The 24,456-nt window shown below is 37.9% G+C and overlaps 1 protein-coding gene and 1 pseudogene across 1 annotated transcript; both read left to right on the top strand.

The window, feature by feature from the left end:
* The first annotated feature begins 1,822 nt into the window (after positions 1-1,822).
* LOC127431106 (dynein light chain 2, cytoplasmic) lies at positions 1,823-5,475 on the top strand. The gene is made up of 3 exons (XM_051681366.1): positions 1,823-1,980; positions 4,650-4,786; positions 5,011-5,475. The coding sequence occupies exons 2-3, from the start codon at positions 4,655-4,657 to the stop codon at positions 5,146-5,148; spliced, it is 270 nt and encodes an 89-aa protein (XP_051537326.1). The 5' UTR covers positions 1,823-1,980; positions 4,650-4,654; the 3' UTR covers positions 5,149-5,475.
* Positions 5,476-12,829: 7,354 nt separating this feature from the next.
* Positions 12,830-24,456, top strand: part of LOC127430518 (HEAT repeat-containing protein 6-like) — a 28,276-nt pseudogene continuing 16,649 nt past the window's right edge.

Here is a 24,456-nt window from a genome sequence, read left to right as displayed (position 1 = left end):
CACTCCAACACCTTATCCTTGAGTAATCATACTAAATTGCTAATTTGGTACTAGAAAATCACTTGCCATCAAACTGAGTCGAAAGCTGTTTGGTTCGTTAAATGAAGCTTAACATTGTCTTTGTGTTTGTTTTGAGTTGCCACATTCAAAAATGGCAAAAACGATACAGCTTTCTCTAGAAACTCGTCAGTCAATCATTGTTTTGAGGAATGAAGGCTATACAATGCTTGAAATTGCCAAAAAAAAACTGAAGATTTCATAAAAAGGTGTACACTACAGTCTTCAAAGACAAAGGACAACTGGCTCTAACAAGGACAGAAAGAGATGTGGAAGCCAGATGTACAACTAAACAAGGGAAATGTACATCAGAGTCTCTAGTTTGAGAAATAGATGCCTCACATGTCCTCAGCTGACAGCTTCATTGAATTCTATCCGCTCAACACCAGTTTCATGTACAACAGTAAAGAGAAGACTCAGGGGTGCAGGCCTTATGGGAAGAATTGCAAAGAAAAAGCCACTTTTGAAACAGAAACAGAAAAAGAAAAGGTTAGAGTGGACTAAGAAACACAGACATTGGTCAACAGATAATTGGAAAAGAGTGTTATGGATCTTAACCCCCACTGAGTTTTTGTGAGATCAGCTAGACTGTAAGGTGCGTGAGAAGTGCCCGACAAGACAGCCACATCTATGGCAAATGCTACAGGAAGTGTGGGGTGAAATGTCACCTGAGTATCTGGACAAACTGACAGCTAGAATGCCAAGGATCTGCAAAGCTGTCATTGCTGCATGTTTAGGATTTTTTGATGAGAACTCTTTGAAGTAGTTTAAGAAGTTCTTAAATTTTTTTCAAATTGTAATAGTTTCACATTATTACTGACTATACATTGTGATCAGTTGAATGCCACTTTGGTGAATAAAAGTACCAATTACTTTCCATAAGAGCAAAATCTGTACATTATTCCAAACTTTTGGCCGCCAGTGTATTTTTTCTTCCTCCCATCTTGACCTGCCAGAAATGCTAAAATACACTAGCAGTCACAGACAGTGCGCACCCTTTCTGTCATAGCGCTTGTTCAAAGAGTAAGCAGTGCTTTCCTGAGGTAGTGACAGAAAAACAGCATCTGGAGTTATTCACACTAAGTAATGACAAACCTAGACCTGACATTTATTATAACGGGCTTGTTTGACAATTTTTACAGGTTTATTTAAATTCAGAGTTGTTAAAACATTGATAATGATCTGTAATCCTCGTTAATAAATAATACCCTTATGAAAACTCACTATGGATTTATTGTCGTAATATTATAGTAACCATGACTGTAGTAACCATGTTTTTTTTTCTTTTTGGCAGTAACCAAGGTTTTGATACAATTAATCATGATTTTACTATAGCATTACTGTAGTATCCATATGGTAACTTGGTTTTAGTAATAGTAACCATATAATAATAACTATGGTTAATTTTGAGGTTTTATATGTGGCTTATACCAACTAATTTTTAAAGTATAAACAAAGCAGCTTAATAATTTTCTGTTTAGGCCTATAAAAAAGAAACAAAACTTAAGTAATAATTTAAGTTACTCATTTTATCCAAATAATTCATAAAAATTCTATTTAATAGAGGTATCTGTATTAGTATCGATATTGGCCTAAAACTACTACGTATCAGATCGAGAAAAAAAAAGTTGTATCGCCCAACCCTACCCATTAGCACTGGTGCATTGTGGGATGAAATAAAACGCTGGCAGTGGGAAGCTACTGGAAAACGCTCGTTACAAGCTGGGTGAGGATCGAACGCACCCAATGAGAAAGCCGGTGCAATGCTGTGGGCGGGGCACGTCTGGGATCGTGACGTGTAGTTGCATGCAAGTAACAAGCAGAGCCGCATGGGTCGAGTTAAGACTTAAATAGAGTTTAGCACAGTGGCTCAAGAAAAAGCCTGAACACCACAGTGCCCCAGCGTACCATCATCAAAACAGGGTGAGCAATATGCATTTTATTTACTATGCATGCAGCTACAGAGCTTACGAGGAAAATATTAATGTATTTCATTAAATGCCTTCTACAAGTTAAGTCAGTAGCCCACAATTCAAATGAAACATTGTGGACACACCGCAAGACGCTACCTATCGCGGCCTTTCTGTTTGCTATAATTCTAGCAATTGTAAGCATTTTAAATCATTATATTGTTGGAATTGGAGCGTTGCGGCGCAGATTGTTTCTAAAGATTTTTATTTGGTCGCTGGCGTGAAATGAAAGTTAAACGTGCTCGCTGTCTCGAGAGAATTACTGTTATGTAATTCTGCCAAAGATGAGAGACCATGGAAAGCAGATGCCGTGGACACCACCACCGTATGGCTTTAATAGCCCCATCTCTGTACACTAAAGTCCAGCCAGGGGTTATTTTATGTTGACATGGCAGCACTTAGTTGAAAGTTACAGTAATTTGACATATATAGATAATGGCCACAGCTTGCAACACACTCAGTTTGTCATGCATAGTTATATCATCCTTCTGTGATTCCCTCTCCATGACCTTATCAAAGGCAGACACCTGTGCTGTGTAAATTATTAATTGTTCTTTGCAGCATAATTTACTCCCACTTTCCTGTCCAAGGAAATGTAATCCTTAACATTTTCTTTAAGGTCATCTTATTTATGAAACTGCATTGCCATGTGTATAAGTTGAAATGCCATTTTACAGCTTGCAAGTGATTTTAATGGCTCTGATGTAGATGCCATTTCTGTTGCACATGCAATAGGGCTACATGTAGTTTCATTTTAGAAAACTAAGCTGGATAAAGGTCTGATTTCTACATTTTGTGTCCAGTGTCTTTCTCACTGAATGGATTTCATCAACCTTGTCCCTCTCCTGGGCCCAACTGTGAGTGCCTGAGAGTCTTTTAAAGAGGGAGCTGATTGAGGTGGCCTCCTTTTTGTCCAATCATAACTGCACGGTTCTTTTTTAGTAGATGCACTAGTTCCTTAATAAGATGATTGGAAGAGTAGATGTTTGACTCCGTAAACTAAACCAGTCGCATCTGTATTTGCCTTTTAAAGAACAGATGTTTTTGACCAGAAGAACTGATGAGTAAATCCAGTGGCTTGGGAGGTCAACATTTAGGCCCAACTTTTTTTATTAGGCAAACGTTAATATTGCAAATATTGCAGATCTTCCCTCTTTAGATGACTTCTCAGTTGATTTACAGTTGTGTTTTAGGCCACAGAATAAAACTCACAGATCTCTGAGGTTTAAGTGATCAAAGATTGGTTTCACTAATTAATTTACAGTTGCAAAGTTTTATTGGCTCAAAGGCTATATTGGCTATATTTTTCTTGATTGTTCTCTTTGTCTGCACAACTTAAGTTTTTATTTTAATTTTTTTTATAATAAAGGAGTGATCTGATAGTGTAGAGGATGATAGTGGGTGTTGCTGTTATGTAAAAGGCGGATTACTGATTAATCGGCCCATAGTTTTTAAAATTGATTCATAGAATGTTTTACGTTTTCTTAATCTTCCCTTACTATGACAGGTACAGACAACAGTTGGCATTGTTAAACCAAAATCCCAATATAACCAGAAAAAATGAAGATTTGGTGCATAATGTGGGACTTTTTAATGTAAACAAGCCAAAAACACACAAGAGGCTCTTATTTTGACACGACAGAGTCTTGCCTCTGTTACAATGCTGTTCTATATTCAAGTATTCACCAAATTGAAGATGAAGGGTTTTGCATATATGCTATATATTTTACCAGATGAAGTTTAATGAGAAAAAAGATTTATTATTATTCACAAGATATGAAGTTGGAAACATAATGTGCTGATGGGGCACGTTTCCGTTTAGTCACATTTTTCTTTGAATCCCCTCGCTTCAGTTTTGAACACTTGATTTATATAATCAAAATGTGCATTGACAAAAGGATAAAAATATGAATGAATATTGTCAATTATGAAAGATTATAGATGCATCAAATCCCCACGAGGTCTCAGTGTTTTGTTTCACTCCTAGAAGCCACTGTAGTACTGTAGAATCAAGCCATTCTAACTGTAGAATTCTCTGGGCACCAACCAAAGAGGAACATGGAGGAATAAAAAAAAAAAAAAAAAACGATTATCTGAATAGATTTTTGCTGATAATGGGTAGTTCCAAAAAGCAACTATCAGCACTGACACCGATATGTCTACCTTTTTTTTGTGTGTGTGTGTGAAAAGTATAGCCACAGAACTTAAGGTTAAAATGAGACTAGTAAAGTAATACAAATGGCTTACCAACCTTGTTTGTGTAAAGTTATTGCCAGTATTTCATCTCCCTGTAACTTCTGCATAATGAACACAAGGATATGAGAGATTATCTTTTTACATTTAGAAAAGTCCTAAGTTAACAAAGGAATTGCGTTGGTTACAAATAACAAAGTTAAAGTTACTGTTCTAGGTTTATCCGCCTTGAACAGTAGTCACAGCTTAAAAATGACGGATTGGGCAACTTAACAGCTCCAATGAGTTCAGCTGCTTTAACAAAAATGTGAGTTTCTCATTTCAGCTTTTTTAAACCCTCGCAAGTTGCCATTTGAGCTTCATGATGTTGGTATGTTGTTCTTTGCACCACAACTTTATAAGTTGTTTTCTCTCTCTTTGTGATTGTAGCCATCATGACTGACAGGAAGGCAGTAATAAAGAACGCTGATATGTCTGAGGACATGCAGCAGGATGCAGTGGATTGTGCCACACAGGCCATGGAGAAGTACAACATTGAAAAAGACATCGCTGCATATATCAAAAAGGTCAAATATGTGTGAGAGACACCTTTGTTGGCTTAATTAATATTTAAAAAAGCAATACAATTTTTTTTTTCTTGCAGATAGAGTCCTTTTATAGCTGTCAGATAAAGTTGTTTGAGAATAGTGACACATGAACTGAACTTTTAAGTCTGCGTTACCAGAGTGACAACATTCTGTTTTCATCAAGTACCTGTATTGTGACCTTTTTTTTTGTTGTTTCTCTACAGGAGTTTGATAAGAAGTATAATCCGACATGGCATTGTATTGTGGGACGGAACTTTGGCAGTTACGTGACGCATGAAACAAAGCATTTCATCTACTTTTACTTGGGTCAAGTGGCCATTCTGCTCTTCAAATCAGGCTGAAAGAACAACTGTCATTCATGAAAGCTGGACATCAGCTCCAAACCTGGACTGTGATGCACTAATGGCTTGAGCCACATTCAGACCATATTACATTATCCCACATACACACTAATGAATTTAGCTATATAGGCTGTGCACATGGACCATGTATAATATTTAATTTGTATATGTTGCAATACAGTAAGTTTTGCTCTGTCGTTGCACGAGATGAAGCAACAAGACCATTTTTGTTAGTTTTTCCCGAAACTAAATTTGTTTTGCACTGAAGTTGTACAAAATGCTTTGACCGCTGCCTTTAAATTATATTAAAGAATGACATATCATAAATACTTTGTAAGACGCTATTCTTTTTACCCAATTTGGCCAGATCCAAACATGGGATTTCTTAAAAGTCTGTTTTAGAGGTTGATAGTGGATCTTTGTTTGTTTTGTAACCATAATTAGATTATGTATACTTAAGGTAACTTTGCAGCCTCTGTTTGTGTAATAATGTAACATGGTCAGTTGTCTTCAGTTACCTCTTGCAGAGTGCAACTCATGACCAAATTCCTCAAGATGGAAGCACTTGCTGCATGTATTTTTGCTGAGAAAGGGAGTATACAGCATTAAATTACTAATGAACAGAATTTTTTATGAACACTATTTGTAACCCAGCCTCTACCCCCAAGAGGACTTTTCAAATCAAGAGCACTTTTATCCCTCTGAAGAATAGGAATCACACAATAGAAACATATTGTAAATTGACAGAATTTGAATTTGAAAAATTGGAAGCATTTCCACAGAAATATCTCCAGAGCACAATAAATAGCATTTTCTGAACTTGGAAAAAAATACGTTGATTGTAAATAAACCTGCTGACAAGGGTGGTGCCATTGTTGTAATGGATAAGATGGACTATGAATCTGAAGTATACAAAAAACTCAAGTTTCTATAAGAGATTAGCAGGGGATCCAACCATAACATTTCAGGATGAGCTACAATTACTCCTTGAAGATGGTGTTCTCAATGATGATATTTCCCCTAAAGAATCAACTTCAAAACATCATTTGAAGGCTTTCTTTATATATATATATATATATATATACTAACAAAAATCTTGAGAATCCCCCACGTAGACCCATCGTCTCTGGGATGGGTAGTCTCGTGGACAAAATCTTGAGTTTTGTAGACAATCATATTAAAACGTTTGTCCCCAATTTAAAAGCTTATTTTAAAGACAGCTCTGAGTTTAACTTTGTCTAAAACGTCCTCCACAAATTGATGCTGACACAATCTTGTGCACCCTTGATATAAAATCTCTTTACACTAACATCGACCAGAACAAAGGACTTGAGGCATTAGAACATTTTCTAAATTTGAGGATGGCGACAACACCATCAACAGCCTTTTTAACCAGTTTGGCCTCTTGTTTTAAAAAGGAACTACTTCTTCAATGATACCCCATATTTACAGATTTCAGGAACTGCAGTGGGAACAAAAATGGCACCTAATTTTGCATGCCTGTTTGTGGGCCTTTTGAAAGAAACTGTCTTATATGAACCACAAAAAAACCCTTTCCTCTCATACATCATATCATGGAAAAGATACATTGATGATATCGTACTCTGGAAAGGCCCAGTTACCACTCTTCATGATTTCTTGCACTTTTTAAGCTAACTTTGGTGGATGTAACTTCTCTTTAACCTATAGTGTTGAAGAAATTAGTTTCCTTGACATATATGTCAAGAAAAGAGGAACAAGTCTTTGTTTATCGCTCTATACTAAATCAATGGATAGTAACACTCTTCTACATGGCCAAAGCTTTCACCCTGCCCCTTAAAAAGGAGCCTGCCAATAAGCCAACTTACAAGGTTGAAATGTATTTGTGAAAACAGTGAGGATTATGAAGTAAACAACAAATGATTACAAAATGCAGAGAGAGAAACTATAAAGAAGAATGTCTTTTAAATGCAGAAAAGAGAGTGTATGCTAAAAGACATGAAGATTGTCTGAACCCATACAGAAATTCCTTATCAAAACCTGGCCTTATATACTGTACCACTTACGTCCCTAAAATCACTGACATCAGCAAGGTAGTCAAAAAATATTGGCATTTGTTACAAAGTGATCCAGTTTTAAACAATACATTTAAAGATCCACCTCTTATAACCTACAAAAGAGCAGGAAACATTGACAAAGTTGTTACAGGATCAGTTCCTCTTGGAAACTTTAAATGTGGTAACTGTATTAATTGCCAATATACAAGAAATGTTAAGTTCTTTAATCATCCAGTATACAAAGATAATATTTATATAAAAAGTTTTATCACATGCAAAACTAAAAAATGTAATATACATAATTCAATGCCCTTGTGAAAAATTTAATGTTGGGAAAACGTCTTGCTGCCTAAAAGACCGTATCACTGAACACAAGAGTTCAGTTAGAAGGAGTGACCTTGCCAATCCCATGGCAAGACACTTTAAAGAACAGAACCATCCCATGTCCTCCTTTTTGTTCTTTGGTATTGAACATAAAATCCCAATCAAGAGGAGGCAACACTGATCAGCTCTGTAAAAAGAGAGAGGGTTTGGGGACTTTTTATTTAAAGAGTCTGTTCCCAGAAGGGATGAATGAAGAATTGATTTTAAAAGAATTCTTATAAATCTTTCAATTGTTTTAAATTCCTAATTTGATCAACTCTTTGTTTATAATTATTTTATGCATATTACAATTGTTCATGTATTTTTCAAAATGTTTGGTTGTTTTTATGTATTTTTATTAGAGGAGACATTTTTACAGTTCACAAGAAGACAAGAAGATACCATTGGTTGAAAGTTAATCACATGATTTCTTCTCACTGTGATATAATTTGAAGGTACTATACCATGTGATTTCATTCTAGCCCTTTGACTGGTTGTTTGTTAATTTGTACTCTTCCTTTGTTTGTATTTGAAAGACCCTTTTATCCACTTGTATTTGTTTATCCCTGATGATGGCCTAGATGCCGAAACGTGTTGGCAAAATAAAGTTTGAATTATTCTCCACTCCACAAGTGCTGCTGGATTTGCTTTTCAATTTTACTCTTCTTTCTTTTTCCAAGCACCTTGTTGGTTTTGTGAAGTTGCACAAGAATAACTCTGCAACATTTAATGAACAGACCTGCCTGGAAACACAGAGCCATTAAAGAGATACAATACCTCTCAGATTTCAAGCATGTACATTTACCAAAGGCTTTGATGCTTTTCTGATGAGTTTTCTTTTACCCCTCTTTTTAAAGTATATTTAAACATTCAGCGGTCCTACTCACAGGGACCACCCCACTCGCAACTGCCAATTTGGTCATTTTTTGTCTTGGGCACAATTTAGTTTTTAGAGGTGGAACTGTCTCTGTACAACCACAACACACAGGAGTCTTAACATGTGCACACACCAAGGTCGCCGCACCTCCCTGTGTGTCACTGTATCACCCCCCGACGATATGGAAATGCTGCCTTTGTTTTTCTGTGCCACTACAGACATATCGCTGGCCCCTGCCAGGCCACCCCTGTGAAAAACTCCTGGCTCCACCCCTGCCGGTCAGCCAAGATGTGCTGATACGTGTGGCCATACTGCTAGTTGGATGTCTGTTTGGACAGCTCCTTGGTGACATGGCTCAGAATTGGAGCAATGTGCCATGTTTATTGCTCTGATATGGCTATTGAGGCTTTCGCTTCCCCGAGAACCTAAAATCTGCACTGATTTTCTTAAGCTCTGCCTAGGATATGCACTAATGTACACCCATGAATGGGTCCATCAATGGACACCCATAAATGGAATGGATCTGCCATGAGCTTATTATAACCCCTGGCAAAAATGATAGAATCACCACACTTAGAGGATGTTCACCCAGTTTTTTACTTCGTAGCAAATAAACAAATCACAGATATGACACAAAGCAATTTTTGTTTAATAGCTGAACATTCTGGCTTCGTGAAACATCCCTCAAACAAATTAAATTACATTATTTTAATTAATGGCATATTTTTTTTCCAGATCTAGTAGAGGAAGAAATTATGTAATCATCAACAAAACAAAAATCACAATTAGTACTTTGTTGCTCCCCCTCTGGCATTTATGATGGCCTGAATTCTTTGAGGCATGGACTTCACTAATGAAAAAGGATATTCTCCATCAAGCTGGTTCCAACTTTCTTGAATAGCGGTTGACATATCAGCTTTGCAGGATGTAGCGTTGTCATGAACCAATTTTTTAAATTTTCACCATAATTTTTAAATCGGATTGAGATCTGGACTGTTTGTTGGCCATGTCATTGAGCTGATATGCCTTTCCTGAAGAAAAGCTTTAACACTCTTTGCTCTGTGGCAAGATGCATTATCATCCTGAAAAATGACTTCATCACCAAACCTATTTTCTATCGATGGAATGAGAAAAGTGTCCAAAATTTCAATGTACACCTGGGCATTAACTGTTGAGGTAATGATCGCCATCTGCCCTGGTCATTTACTTGACATGCAACCCCATATCATAAATGACTGGGGAAATTTGATTGCTTTCTTCAGGCATTCATCTTTATATGTTTCATTAGAATGGCACCAGACAAAAGTTCCAGCATCATTGCCTTGGCCAGTGCAAATTCGTGATTCATCACTGAATATCACTTTCATCCAATCATCCACACTCCATGAATGCTTCTCTTTAGCCCACTGTAGCCTTGTTTTCTTCTGTTTAGGTGTTAGTACTGGTTTCCATTCCATTTTCTATATGTACATTTCCATTTCATTCAACCAATTTCTTACAGTTCTGACACAAACATTGACTCCTGTTTCCACCCATTTGTTTTTCATTTGTTTTGTTGTGCATTTTCTATTTTCAAGGCGTATTGCTTTGAGTCTTCTATCCTGAAGCTTTGACGTCTTCCTTGGTCTACCCATATGTTTTCCTTTTATAACCTTCCCATATTGTTTATACTTGCACCAAATTTTAGACACAGCTGGCTGGGAACAACCAACTACTTTGCCACACTCCATGTTGGATTTCATTCTTGAAGGAGTTTTATAATCCTTTCCATTGTTTCAATTGACAACTCTCTTGTTGGGGCCATGTTTCCTTTCAATTAGCCAAGTTCAACAGCTCGTTAAGGTCTGTAAGCACTCTCATTTAATTGCAGACTAATTTGCAATTTTAGACTTGTGCCGGTATTTGTTTTAGAAATGCGAATTACAAGGTGATTCCATAATTTTTTCCTCTACTTGATATGAAAAAAAAAAATACTATTAATTAAAATAATGTAATTTAATTTATTTGAGGGATGTTTCCCAAAGCCAGAATGTTCAGCTATTAAACAAAAATTGTTTTGTGTCATATCTGTGAATTGTTTATTTGCTACAAAGTAAAAAAAGCAGGGTGAACATCCTCTAAGTGTGGTGATTCCATAATTTTTGCCAGGGGATGTACTTGACAAAGATTACAAGCAATGGTAGAAAGTCTCCAGTGTCTCGCGTGATTAAGTGTCGCCCAACCCACCGAACTTACAATGAGCAACTTTCAGATTGGCATATCAAGTGCACCACTCTTATGGATTTACCTGCACCTTCAAATGTTCAACATAGCTTTGTTGTCCTTGACACTAACATGCAGTATATAACTATAAATTACTATTAATTTGACTGCAGTTGCCACACAATTTGAAATATTTAGCAGCGATGTTCATGAGTCTCTGATGCAGAGTCCATTTCACTGCTAAGTCTGAGTCATGTCTAGGGTCTCGGTCTTTTATCACAAGACAACGTGAAGTCTTAAATGAAGCTGTTTACTAAGACATTTAAAACATTACAATAAAGCTGTAAAGCTGCTCTGAAACAATGTATATTGTGAAAAGCACTATACAAATAAAAAATAATTTGACTTTCCTAAGTGCTGCAGGTTAATTTTATAAACACTGTTAGAAGGGAATTAATTTCATTTTATCTATCTATCTATCTATCTATACTGAGGGAAATTTCCTAGAACAAAGGAAGCAAATGACACATTTTCACAGGAAAAAGCAACAGGTAGTGCACGAGAGACTCCCTTGTATCTAAACTTTATTGCAATATGCTTAGAAAATATTTGTCCTTGTAAAGACTAAAGGAGTCCAAGTGAAGTCTCAAGTAATTTTTTTTAATAAAATAAAGCTTTTAATAAAAAAGACTTTTAAAAATAAAAATAAAATCTTTTAATTTATAAACGAGAAGTTCCGGACGACCTAGGATGTGGATCCTGGTTGCCATAGTAAAGCCGCAATTTTGATGGCCGGTCAGTTAACATTTTTTGATTTGAACTTACATTTTTCTTTTCATCGCAACACACAGGGACATCAGCCTACATCACCCTCACTCAATGCGTCAAGGTTTACCCCTTCATCAAAGGAAGCGCAGGAACAGATCAGCCGCTGTTTAAATAAACTTGGCGTAGCATGATGTTCGATTCGATCGTTCATTCGGCGCATTCAAAAGTTCGATTCGAACGTTCACTTAGCGCGTTCAAAGGTTTGAATCGAACGTTCATGTGCCGCGTTCAAAAGTCCGATTCGAACGTTCATTTGGCGCATTCAAAAGTTCGAATTGTATGTTCATTTGGCGTGTTCAAAGTTCAAATCGAACATTTTGATACCCCAACATGCAGACTAGTTAGGTAGCTCACTAGGTTTCGAGACATATCCTTGGTGTCCCTGTCTTAACAGGAGAAAGCAAATAAAAAGAGTATATGAAAATGTTGCAATCCCCTGTAACAGCAAACAATAGATAGGCAGCTAATGTTTTGAGACAGCCTAGGTGATAAATGAGCAATACAGGAGAGAGCAAATAAGCATAGCTGTGTTCGAATGTTTGATTTGAACATTCTGATGATGACCAAAAATGCTGTGTAGGTAGGTGGCTCACTGCCATTGAACAGATGGCAAATATATCCCTCACAGCCTCGTTTTCATTCCCGTTAAAAATGATGGTGCTACTGTGAATAAGGTCTATATGGGATTTGTCTCAAATTAGTTTCCTACCTAGACCACAGGTTTGGGAATTGTAGACCTTATTCACGCTAGCACCATCTTTGATTTTTAAGGGGAATGAAAACGAGGCTGTGAGGGATAGACTTACAGTCTCTTCAACGGCAAGAACAGTATAAAGCTGTATAAATCTCCTAGATCATATCTGATTTTCCACAACACAAAACATGTTGTCTGGAGTTCTTTGTATACTGAATGTCCTTGGACAGATATTTTCTCAATGTTTTGTCTGTGGAACATTCCAAAAACACTTTAAACTGCAGTACAGTCCATTTGAAGGGACTGTATTTTTTATCCCTCACAGCTTTGTTGTCATTCCCATTAAAAATCAAAAATGGCACTAGCGTGAATAAGGTCTATATGAGTTTGATGCCCAAAAGGCTGTCAACTGAATTGTGTATGTGATGCCTTAAAATGTTGTCTAGGTAGGCAGGTCACCAGCCTAGGTGTGTTAAGAGCTTGACCAAAGAGGGCAACTAAAACCAATATCTGAAACTGTTACCATTTCCTGGTAACAACTCTTATTATTAGCAGTAGCTTTTGGTTGCTAATAATTATCTGATATCCCTGGTTTGTTGGTCTGCTGGTCTGTTTTCTGCTTTTAAAAGAGTTTAGGGCACCTGCCAGCTAGTCAGTTTTGAAGACCAGCTGTCTGACCAGATGAGAACCAGCTTGGCCAAGTTGGTACTGTCCTACCTTGACAGTATTTTGGGGTATCACAGACATCCGTGATCCCAAAAAAAAAATGCTGTCTTGGTGGGCAGTTCACCAGGTTCTGAGACACAGGCATCCTGTCATCTTAGGTTGTGTGGAAGCTGCTTGTGCAAGCGAGTCGTCTGGTTCCTCTCAGCCAAGATCATCTGGTCATCAAAATGTGCCAATTGATTCATCAACTTCTAAACCAGTTGCAGGTACATTGTAGTCATATTTAATATATTTATGGTTTCATAAGATACAGGCACTACAATAAATATTAATGTTTTTTTTCTTTTTACTTGGTGAAATTATCATAATTTTCAACAAGTAATGATTCATAATATTATGATGGATTTTCAGTATTTAAGATTGAAAGTCTGGGTCTAAATATAAAAGGCATTTGAATAGAAGCAAAAATAATTATGAAACATTAAACAAATGTTTGTGTGTGTGTGTGTGTGTGTGTGTGTACTAGTGTTCCTGATCAGCCATATTTAGAGGAGCCATATAAAGGTGTATTTTATGGAATCCTGCTGCTGACACTATAGTACCCCAAACCACCTAACGTGGAGGATATTGTCTTCTGTACAGTCAGTACTGCATTATGATACATGATTATGTGTGTGTGTGTGTGTATATATATATATATATGTATATACAACAATAAAGGATGCATATCGCTCTGTTCCTAGAGCAGCTTTGGGACTATCTGATCACTGTCTGGTTCATCTTCTTCCAATCTACAGACAGAAATTAAAATCTGCTAAGCCTGTATTAAGGACTGTAAAGTGATGGACCAACGAAGCAGAGCTGGAACTACAAGCCTGCTTTGACTGCACTGATTGGAGTGTTTTTGAGGCTGCAGACACCAATCTGGATGAGCTCACAGATATTGTTACATCATATATCAGTTTTTGTGAGGGTATGTGCATTCCTACTAGGACTTATTTAACATTTAACAACGACAAACCATGGTTTACAGCGGAACTCAGGCAACTTCGTCAGGCCAAAGAGGATGCTTACAGAGTTGGGGATAAAGTCTTGTACAATCAGGCCAGGAACACACTGAATAAGGGAATCAGACTGGCTAAAAGAAGATACTCTGAGAAGCTGAAAAACAAGTTTTCAGCGAATGACCCTGCATCAGTGTGGAGTGGCATGAAACAACTTACAAATTACAGGACTCCTGCCCCCAACCCTGTGGTGGACCAACAACTGGCTGATGACCTGAATGTGTTCTACTGTTGATTTGAAAGGCCCAATCTCACACCCCACACCCACTCTGACCTTCACTTCACACAAACACCAACACCTCCTGCAACCCCCCTCCTCCCCCCTCCTGCTACTCAACCTGCACTTAAGATCTGTGAAGATGATGTGAGCCGTGTCTTTCGACTACAAAGGATAAGGAAAGCACAGGGCCCAGATGGTGTTTCACCTGCATGTCTTAGATCCAGTGCTAACCAGCTGGCCCCCATCTTCACACAGATCTTCAATAGATCACTGGAGCAGTGTGAAGTGTTCAAACATTCCACCATCATCCCCATCCCAAAGAAACCAAAAATCACAGGACTTAATGACTACAGACCTGTCGCCCTGATGTCTGTGGTCATGAAATCATTTGAGAGACTGGTGTTGGCCCACGTGAAGAACATCACTGGACCCTTACTAGATCCCCTTCAATTTGCTTATCGAGCAAACAGGTCTGTGGATGATGCAGTCAACATGGGATTGCATCATATCCTGCAACATCTGGACAGACCGGGGACATATGCAAGAATCCTTTTTGTGGACTTCAGTTCGGCTTTCAACACCATCATCACAGCTATACTCCAGAATAAAGTACACCAACTCTCTGTTCCCTTGTCTACCTGTCAGTTTTCTGACGGACAGGCAGCAGCTTGTGAGACAGGGGAAACTCACTTCCAGCACCTGTACAATCAGCACTGGTGCCCCCAGGATGTGTGCTCTCCCCACTACTCCTCTCCCTCTACACCAATGACTGCATCGCCAAGGACCCCTCTGTCAAGCTCCTGAAGTTTGCAGATGACACCACTGTCATTGGCCTCATCCGAGATAACGATGAGTCTGCATACAGAAGGGAGGTTGAACAGCTGGCTGTCTGGTGCAGTCAAAACAACCTTGAGCTGAACATGCTCAAAACGGTGGAGATGATTGTGGACTTTAGGAGGAGAAAAAGCACTATGGCAGCAGTGGAGTCATTCAGGTTCCTGGGCACTACCATCTCAAAGGACCTGAAGTGGGAGACACACATTGACTCCATTGTGAAAAAGGCCCAGCAGAGGTTGTACTTCCTTCGCCAGCTGAGGAAGTTCAACCTGCCACAGGCGCTGCTGATACAGTTCTACTCAGCCGTCATTGAGTCTGTCCTCTGCACTTCAATATCTGTCTGGTTTGGTTCAGCTACGAAATCAGATATCAGAAGACTACAAATGACAGTTCGAACTGCTGAAAGGATTATTGGTTGCCCCCTGCCCCCACTTCAAGAACTATACACTTCCAGAGTGAGGAAAAAGGCTGAAAAAATCACTCTGGACCCCACTCACCCTGCCCACTAGCTTTTTGACTGTTGCCTTCTGGCCGACGCTTCAGAGTTCTGAGCACCAGAACCGTCAGGCACAGGAAGAGTTTTTCCCCTTAGGCTATCCATCTCATGAACAGTTAAATTACCCCATTGAGCAATAACTATGTGCAATACACAGTTTAGTCTTTCTTATATTTATCCAACACATCCAACCTCTTCTGCCATTTCATTCCTCTGGGAAAAAAAAAACCCCATTTGTACTGTACATAACAGAATTGTATTAGATTTGCACTACCCATGTATGTGTGTATGTATGTATGTATGTATGTATGTGTGTCTGTACGTATGTGTATAATTATTTTTTATTTTTTATTTTTTATTATTATCTATGACTTGCTGCTGTTTTTGTATGGTTGTACACTGGAAGCTCCTGTCACCAAGACAAATTGTATGTGTAAGCATACTTGGCATTAAAGTTCATTCTGATTCTGATTCTGATATATATACAATATATATGCTGTATATGTACTCTGTGTGTGTGCGTGCGTGCGTGCGTGCGTGCGTGTGTGTCTGTGTTCTGACAACTATATATTTGCAGATTGCAATTTAAAGGGTTTCCATGGTCATGGAAGACCTAGAAATATCTAGGAATCTAAAATTGTGGCCTGTAACATTCCAGGACCAGAAAAGTAATGGAATTTAATACAATCTTATGTCATGAAAAAATCATGGACATTTCTACAGTTATCTAGTCTAGTTTTTTTCTAGATAATGCTTTTTTGTAAAATAAAATTTCTTAATGAATCACCCGAACGAATTACCAAATTGGTCTAAATGATTCATTAACGAATCGTTCTGAATTTGAAAAATTTTCAAAAATCCTTATCCAGCCATCTCAAAGCGGGAAAGGTCCTGTAAAGTCAATGATCATATTGGTAGAGATGTTCGGAATGTTACAAGAATCCTATTGATTCCCACAGTTGTTTGACGTTATCATTGTCCCTTTGGCCTACCTGGAATAAGCGTGGAGATGCCTCAGGTGTTGTACCCAGCTCCTCTTCCTCAGTATGAGACCATTCTCTCTGCAAAACCTGAACTTTCACAAGACTCGAGTGCACAGAAAAAAAGCTCCAGGGGTATGTGGCCAAATCATTTTAGCCGAACAAGTTAAAAAATGTCATGGCATTAAGTGCACGTGTCAAAAATACAGTATAACTGTTGTTTGTAATTTGCACACTGTAGTTGTACAGTGGTGTGAAAAAGTGTTTGCCCCCTTCCTGATTTCTTATTTTTTTTGCATGTTTGTCACACTTAAATGTTTCAGATCAAACAAGTTTAAATATTAGTCAAAGATAACACAAGTAAACACAAAATGCAGTTTTTAAATGAAGGTTGTTATTATTAAGGGAAAACAAAATCCAAACCTACATGGCCCTGTGTGAAAAAGTGTTTGCCCCACCTGTTAAAACATAACTTAACTGTGGTTTATCACACCTGAGTTCAATTTCTCTAGTCACACCCAGGTCTGATTACTGCCACACTTAATCACTTAAATAGGACCTGCCTGACAAAGTGAAGTAGACCAAAAGATCTTCAAAAGCTAGACATCATGCTGAGATCCAAAGAAATTCAGGAACAAATGAGAAAGAAAGTAATTGAGATCTATCAGTCTGGAAAAGGTTATAAAGCCATTTCTAAAGCTTTGGGACTCCAGAGAACCACAGTGAGAGCCATTATCCACAAATAGCGAAAACATGGAACAGTGGTGAACCTTCCCAGGAGTGGCCGGCCAACCAAAATTACCCCAAGAGCGCAGCTCAGACTCATCCAAGAGGTCACAAAAGACCCCACAACAACATCCAAAGAACTGCAGGCCTCACTTGCCTCAGTTAAGGTCAGTGTTCATGACGCCACCATAAGAAAGAGACTGGGCAAAAATGGCCTGCATGGCAGAGTTCCAAGACAAAAACCACTGCTGAGCAAAAAGAACATTTAAGGCTCGTCTCATATTTGCCAGAAAACATCTTGATGATCCCCAAGACTTTTGGGAAAATACTCTGTGGACTGACGAGACAAAAGTTGAACTTTTTGGAAGGTGTGTGTCCCATTACATCTGGCGTAAAAGTAACTCCGCATTTCAGAAAAAGAACATCATACCAACAGTAAAATGTGGTGGTAGTGTGATGGTCTGGGGCTGTTTTGCTGCTTCAGGACCTGGAAGACTTGCTGTGATAAATGGAACCATGAATTCTGCTGTCTACCAAAAAATCCTGAAGGAGAATGTCCGGCCATCTGTTCGTGACCTCATGCTGAAGCGAACTTGGGTTCTGCAGCAGGACAATGACCCAAAACACACCAGCAATTCCACCTCTGAATGGCTGAAGAAAAACAAAATGAAGACTTTGGAGTGGCCTAGTCAAAGTCCTGACCTGAATCCTATTGAGATGCTGTGGCATGACCTTAAAAAGGCAGTTCATGCTCGAAAACCCTCCAATGTGGCTGAATTACAACAATTCTGCAAAGATGAGTGGGCCAAAATTCCTCCACAGCGCTGTAAAAGACTCATTGCAAGTTATCGCAAACGCTTGATTGCAGTTGTTGCTGCTAAGGGTGGCTCAACCAGTTATTAGGTTTAGGGGGCAATCACTTTTTCACACAGGGCCATGTAGGTTTGGATTTTGTTTTCCCTTAATAATAACAACCTTCATTTAAAAACTGCATTTTGTGTTTACTTGTGTTATCTTTGACTAATATTTAAACTTGTTTGATCTGAAACATTTAAGTGTGACAAACATGCAAAAAAAATAAGAAATCAGGAAGGGGGCAAACGCCTTTTCACACCACTGTATATTCTCTAAATGTTACATTATTTCTACTTTAGTCCCAACAGAACAAGAAATTTAAATCTCATGGGAAAGGGAAGAAAGCTGGAGCTGAAGAGAAGAGGAATGAAGAGGGTGATGAGCCTCTTAAATCTGGGGGAGGAGGAGTTGATCAAAGTGGCTGGTCACTTGGCTCTCAGTCCTCTAGTCTGACATCCACATCAGGAGTGACTCATCAGATCTACCCCTCCTAGAAGAAAGGAAGCTCTGACTCAGAATTCTCTGACCCTGAGGGAGGAACGCAATCTAAACTCTGGTTTGAGCGAGCACCATTAATACTCTGATAGCTTTCTTACCTTATTAGGTCAAATAAAACATTGACAGGTGGTAAATGACCTAGAAAACGTATGCATGTATACACATATTTTAGCTTGTTTTATATTTTGTAACAAAACAAAATATCTGAATTTTGACATTGGTTGTAAATATGCACTTCCTCTATGTTTAGAGACATTAGGGTTAGACAACACATTTTATTATAATAGTAAAGCCATCACCACTACAAAATGACACAAATGGAAGTATAGTAATTAGGGGAGACTGGGGCTTGTCACACAGGAAAGTTCTCACAAAGGCTATATCTCTGTAACTATAGAACTTGGAGTCAAAAGCCCAATTAAACAATTTTCAAGCATTTTCTTTTGTTTGTTGGCTTCAAATGTCTAGTTCAAAACCCTCTTAAAATAGAATATTTTTTGTGAACTACAAAGTAACTTTTCACTGTCATCGTATTTTTGTAATAGTTCTTGGATAAAATGTGAATGCAATAAAAGCACACTGGCATACATTAAGGCAAAGGTCAACTGTATTATGAAGGCAGATTTTTACCGAAAGATTACCGAAGATAGATTTTAGTTTTTAGGACAAAGGTATTTTTCATGACAGTCAGGGCATGTTGTCACATTTGTATTGTATTTAATTTATTAATTACAATACGTTTTGGTCAAAACAATGTTTTGATATTTATTGTTTAATAATTTTGTCCTTTGTAATTGTTTTACTTCTTAACTTTTGCTGAAAAGCCTATTATAGGGTTTTTTTTTTTTTTTGTAGCCAAGATTTTAAGGTATTTGGCTGTACAGAAATCATCTTTGAAAAAAGAAACTTACTCTGAGAAATATTCATTGGAGTAAGGAAAGTGAGACAACTAGCCCTGGTCTCAATAGTGACCAAAAAATGTTAAACCAATATGTACACTACATTTTAGCCACTTTTTTTTGCCTAGATTACAGCTCTGCACAATCTGGGCATTTTCTAAACCAACTTTGAGGTGCCACCTGGGATGCTGCTTTTGCTCCAATATCCGGTCAAACAAATCCTTAAAGGATGAAAACATTTTTTTAGTTTATTAAAGAATTTCATTCATAGTCACAGTTTATATTTGTTATTGTCCACAAAACTATTTTCAAGCATTTAAGCATAAGCCTTATTAGCCTTTACATCCAAAGAGTTGTAAGTAAAGGTCAACCATTAGTAGATTTTGCTAATACTAAGGTGGTGGAAAAGATTGATAACTGATTAATTAGCCGATATAGTGTAACATTTTGTAAATGTTTCTTGGTCTTTCCTTACTCTGACGGGCACAGACATAGACACTTTAAGAGTCCAAAATGAATAAAATCCCTGATGCAGTTTATTTTTCAACCAAAATCCCAATAATAAAATGGAAAAAAATTAAGATTTGGTGCATAACATAGAACTTTTAACTAAACAAGCCTGAAACACACTTATGTGTTTTATGTGACTTATTTTGAAATGACGGAGACTCGTTTACAATGGTTTATATTAAGTCTATATATTCACCAGATGAAGTGTTTTATATATACTGTTTATATATATATATCACCAGATGAGGTTTAATAAGGAATAAGGTTTATTATTCACAAGATATGAAGTTGGAGACATGATGTATGTGTTGACGGGGAACATTTCTATATAGTCACATTTTTCTTTGCATGTCCATACTTCAATTTAAAACACTTCATTATCTAATCAAAATAACAAAATATGCATTGAAGTGAGGGAAACAAATATGGATGGATATTGTCAATGATGAAAGATTTTAATACAGCAAATCCCCATGAGGTGTCAGTGATTGTTTTTATTTTTCCTTTATTTTGCCACTAACAATTGATGTTAACCAGTTGGTCCCAAGTTCATTTTAGTGGCTGTACAAAGTGAGTTCCCTCAACTTTCCACAGGTGTCCTAGCAGAGTTACCAAAGGTGTAGTTCATCACATTAACTATGGACGTGTTCCAGCAAAGTCTGACAACTATAAAGTATTTGAACAGTATAGTGTGGTTTAAATGTCCAAATAGTTTTTGAAGCCACTTGCTTGTAGAGACTTTACATTCACTGATATTGTTCTAAATATGTGACCCTAAACTTTTGAAATTTTTTGGTAAAAGTTAAAAAATTATTTAGTCCCTTTTTCCCTTCTGTACTCACAAGATGCTTTGGTCAGGTATTGCTATTCTTCTGGAACATTTGCTCACCTGGTGTCCAATGTGCCCTATAACTGTCTGAGACCAGGTCTGCTGAGCCCACTGTGGAAATGGATCCGTCCGTATGTGCACCACAGAGGTAGTATGTCAAGAACATTACTTGTTCAAATAAAGCAGATGAAGCTATTTTAAAGTAGGCATATTGCTTTGCTAATGCAGTGGAAAAAACAATATGACACCAATGGTCAACTAGATTGAACTAGACATTGCTAGCATGTTGCTAGCATGTTTTATCATGTAGCTAGGTGTTACTAGCATTAAATTAGGCATTGCTTGCGTGTTTCAGCATTTAAGTAAATATTTCTAGCATGTTTTAGCATGCAGCTAGGTGTTGCTAGCATGTGTTAGCATGTAGGCTAGCTATGCATAGCCAGAGACAGTTTAGCAGAAACCGAACACTGGTATTAAAATGAATGGGAAAACATGGAATGCCCAGTGGTCAGCAGATGTAGAAAAGGAAGTCCTGCCTTCCAGGTGAAAGAGCCAGTCACCTTTTAGATACAGATTTCGCCTGTCAATTGCCTGCCTGCTGATTTAAAATATTTTCTTTGATCATAAACTTGACTAATCATTTAGGAGATTTCGGTCTTTCCCCATTCAAGTAGATAGAAGCTGCACTTATATGGTGCTTGTTTGCATTGAAAATAGCTGGCCAGCCTGCCCGGGAGCTTTCCAAAGATGGCTGCCAAGTGGTCTGACTTGCCTCTTGTGTTGTTAGCATGTTTTCTCATGTAGCTAGGTGATGATAGCATGTAGCTAGGCATTGCTAGCATGTTTTAGCTTATAGCTAGGTATTGCTAGCATGTTTAGAGAGAGAGAGAGTGAAAGAAGGGAGGGACAAAAAAAAGCTTAAAGCATATGAAAGGCTTTGTTTGGGTTTGTTTATATTTGAATTTTTGACAGTAGGAGTTTGAATAGTCCTGGCTCATCTGAACATTCCGTCAATTGAAGTCTATGGGATTTTTCCTGTTTTTGATTGTCTGCTGTACAGAAACCGTTAGTCCGATCAGTTAGAAAACATATAACAAACTAAGTCAGAACAGTCTGAAGGTCTAAAGGTGCAGAGCTTGGTTTATGTAGCTTGAAAGCTCTAGGAGGAGTTAAGTATAGAAATGTTGGGTCTCAGAAGTATCATAATAATAGATTTAAATAGTAGAACAGTATGTTGGCTTTCTTAAGAATTCATTGTATTATTATTAATAATTATAGGTATAAACAAGTAATATTATTCACCATTCTGACTGTAGGCTGTTTGTGGTTCCTAGCAACGTGGCAACTTGGCAACTTGGAGCATTCGTATAGAATGTGCTGTCACAAGTGTGCGTTTATAGTCATGTTACAACTGCTTCAAACGCGGCTCATTCAATCAGAATTCCAAACGATTCATTGGATCATGTTAGTTTAAAATTTTTGGACAAAGAATTGTTAAAAATGCTGGCAGTTCAAATATTTACCATTCTTACTCTCCTCCCATATGTTAGATGTGAATGTACGTGTGTCCTGCCTCGCACTCTTTGGTGCATTACTCTCATCTTAAGCTCCTCTCCCTGAGATCCAACTCCTACTTCAGCAGCCTGGATCCACATCCACCCTCGGCACCCCTGGTGTTGCCATACCTCAGGAGCACTCTCAAAACTGGAGACTGCCAGTTCGGAGTGAAGACGACAACTTGCTGCAACCTGGAGAAGTTGACGAGGGTCTGGAGGAGCCGTGCTGGCTGCTGCAGCTGCGCACGAATCTGGTCACGCAGCCTCGCAAGGAACCTTACTCAGATAGTGACGCTGGGGTGTCCAGCGCTGGATTGCTGGAACCTTCACTGGTTCGTCTTGAAGTCCTACAGGTGAGTGTTCTGTTGGGGTCTCGTAAAGATGTCTATTGCCACAGAACATATGTGAACTGCTACATTTTGATTTTTATGCACCTAAAGTAAAAAGGAAAGTTCTCAAGATGTAATCACTTGTGTTTGGATGAGACTTTCCTTTTTTACTTTGAAACAGAAACACATTTTGAGTTTTGTGCAATAAAGTGACTCAAAAGGATAGAGCAAGTCACATTTGTGTTAATAAACTTCGCTATGTAAAGCCTGGTGCACGTGTTCATTTTGGCTGAGACAAATTTCAGGAATGGTAAAAAAAAAAATAAAAAAAAATATCTTTGGTAAAGATTTTGTTCCATTCATGCTATGATCGTTGAAGTGTTGCAACAATTAACTGATATAAATGCTAATGAAAATATTCTAAAAAAAAAAAATTATCGATTAGTTAGTGAACCCGAAGCTCCATTAGTGATGTCACTTTACTTTAGTGGAAAAATATGCACAGGAGCCTTACACAGGAGTTGTGTAAGGCTGGCACCAGAATGTCTACAACCAAAAGGCGCCATTTCCGGTAAAAGTCAAAGAACTCTGCGAGAATCAACGCCATAGAACTCTCTCATAAAAGCTGAAATCTACACCTGAATATCACCACGTGTGATAAATTGCAAATCACCTTGCTACCCCCCCCTTCTCTCTCCCCCTTCTCCCCTTCAACAGCTCTGGACCAACACAAAGACACAAGATTTATATGTAAAAATATAACAAATACCATGAAAACAAAGAATGCAACTGTATGTGTTTGATATCATTTAAGAGGTCTCTGTGCGACTGGTATAGTGGTCTCTTTTCCATGTTGATAAAACTAATGGTAACAAAGTTATAAGGTCTTTGCCAAATGCTGCATAATTCTGGAGGTCTATCCCCCTCCTTGGCCTACAATTGAAATGATCTCCTATATGTTAACAAGGTTAAACCCCAGGAAGTCAAGAACCCATTCACCCCCAAATTCTCATTGTTCAAAGGATAATACCATTTGGTACACAATGTTTATTCTCTCTAGATATTTAAGGAAAGTTGGCAGGAAGCTCTGGAATCTGCAGATCTCCCGCACAATTGATGTGTGTAGTCGTTTTCACCAGGAATCTGTAAGCAGATCTCCCATGCTGTACCGCTGCATGTAGCTTTGTCAGATATGTTTCTTTGACTTGTCTTTTATTTTTAGTAATGCTTGTTTATTCTGATCATGTGAAATTGGCTTTGATTTGAATTTCTGCAACAATGTTTTATATCCTACCTGACAAATAAATTGTTATTATTTGATTTATTCTGAATTCCTCCTAAATCATTTATATCATTACTGGAGCTTTAATATAGGAGGATGCCATTTAAAGACTCTCAGTTTGAATTTAAACCACTCAGGACAACCAGGTAGGACAACCACCTAGGACATCCGGGTAGGATTTGAATTTCATTAGACCAGGGTAGACCATACTGGAGCTTTAATATAGGAGAAACCACTCAGGACAACCGGGTAGGAGAAAGCCATTTAAAGACTCTCAGTCACTGCTCACCGCCCTTCTTAGCAAGTTGTATGTATGTGACTAAGCAGCAATATCGTCTGGTTAAGAGACAAGCCAAAACAGACGATATTAGTTAACCCTACAACCGCTGACTAAGAATGGAACTGGCTATCCATTTTCGGGAGGTTTACGTAATTTAATAACGGCCGGCGTAAGTCTCCAAAGATTGAAAGGACAATGAATAGAAGAGGATTTAGAGTAATTAATAACCTAAAAAGATCAAATTAAAAGAATGATCAGTAATTAATTAGAGCTTAAAAATA

This window comes from Myxocyprinus asiaticus, chromosome 40 (genome assembly GCF_019703515.2).
Source record: "Myxocyprinus asiaticus isolate MX2 ecotype Aquarium Trade chromosome 40, UBuf_Myxa_2, whole genome shotgun sequence".
Taxonomy (NCBI): Eukaryota; Metazoa; Chordata; class Actinopteri; order Cypriniformes; family Catostomidae; genus Myxocyprinus; species Myxocyprinus asiaticus.
Note: the sequence above shows the minus strand (reverse complement) of the source record. Positions and strands in the feature narration are given on the sequence as shown.

Excerpts from the sequence above, each read along its gene's own strand:
- LOC127431106 (XM_051681366.1), top strand. The coding sequence starts at position 4,655 with ATGACTGACAGGAAGGCAGTAATAAAGAACGCTGATATGTCTGAGGAC. Across the intron at positions 4,787-5,010 it reads TCGCTGCATATATCAAAAAG|GAGTTTGATAAGAAGTATAA; the intron begins GTCAAATATGTG and ends GTTTCTCTACAG.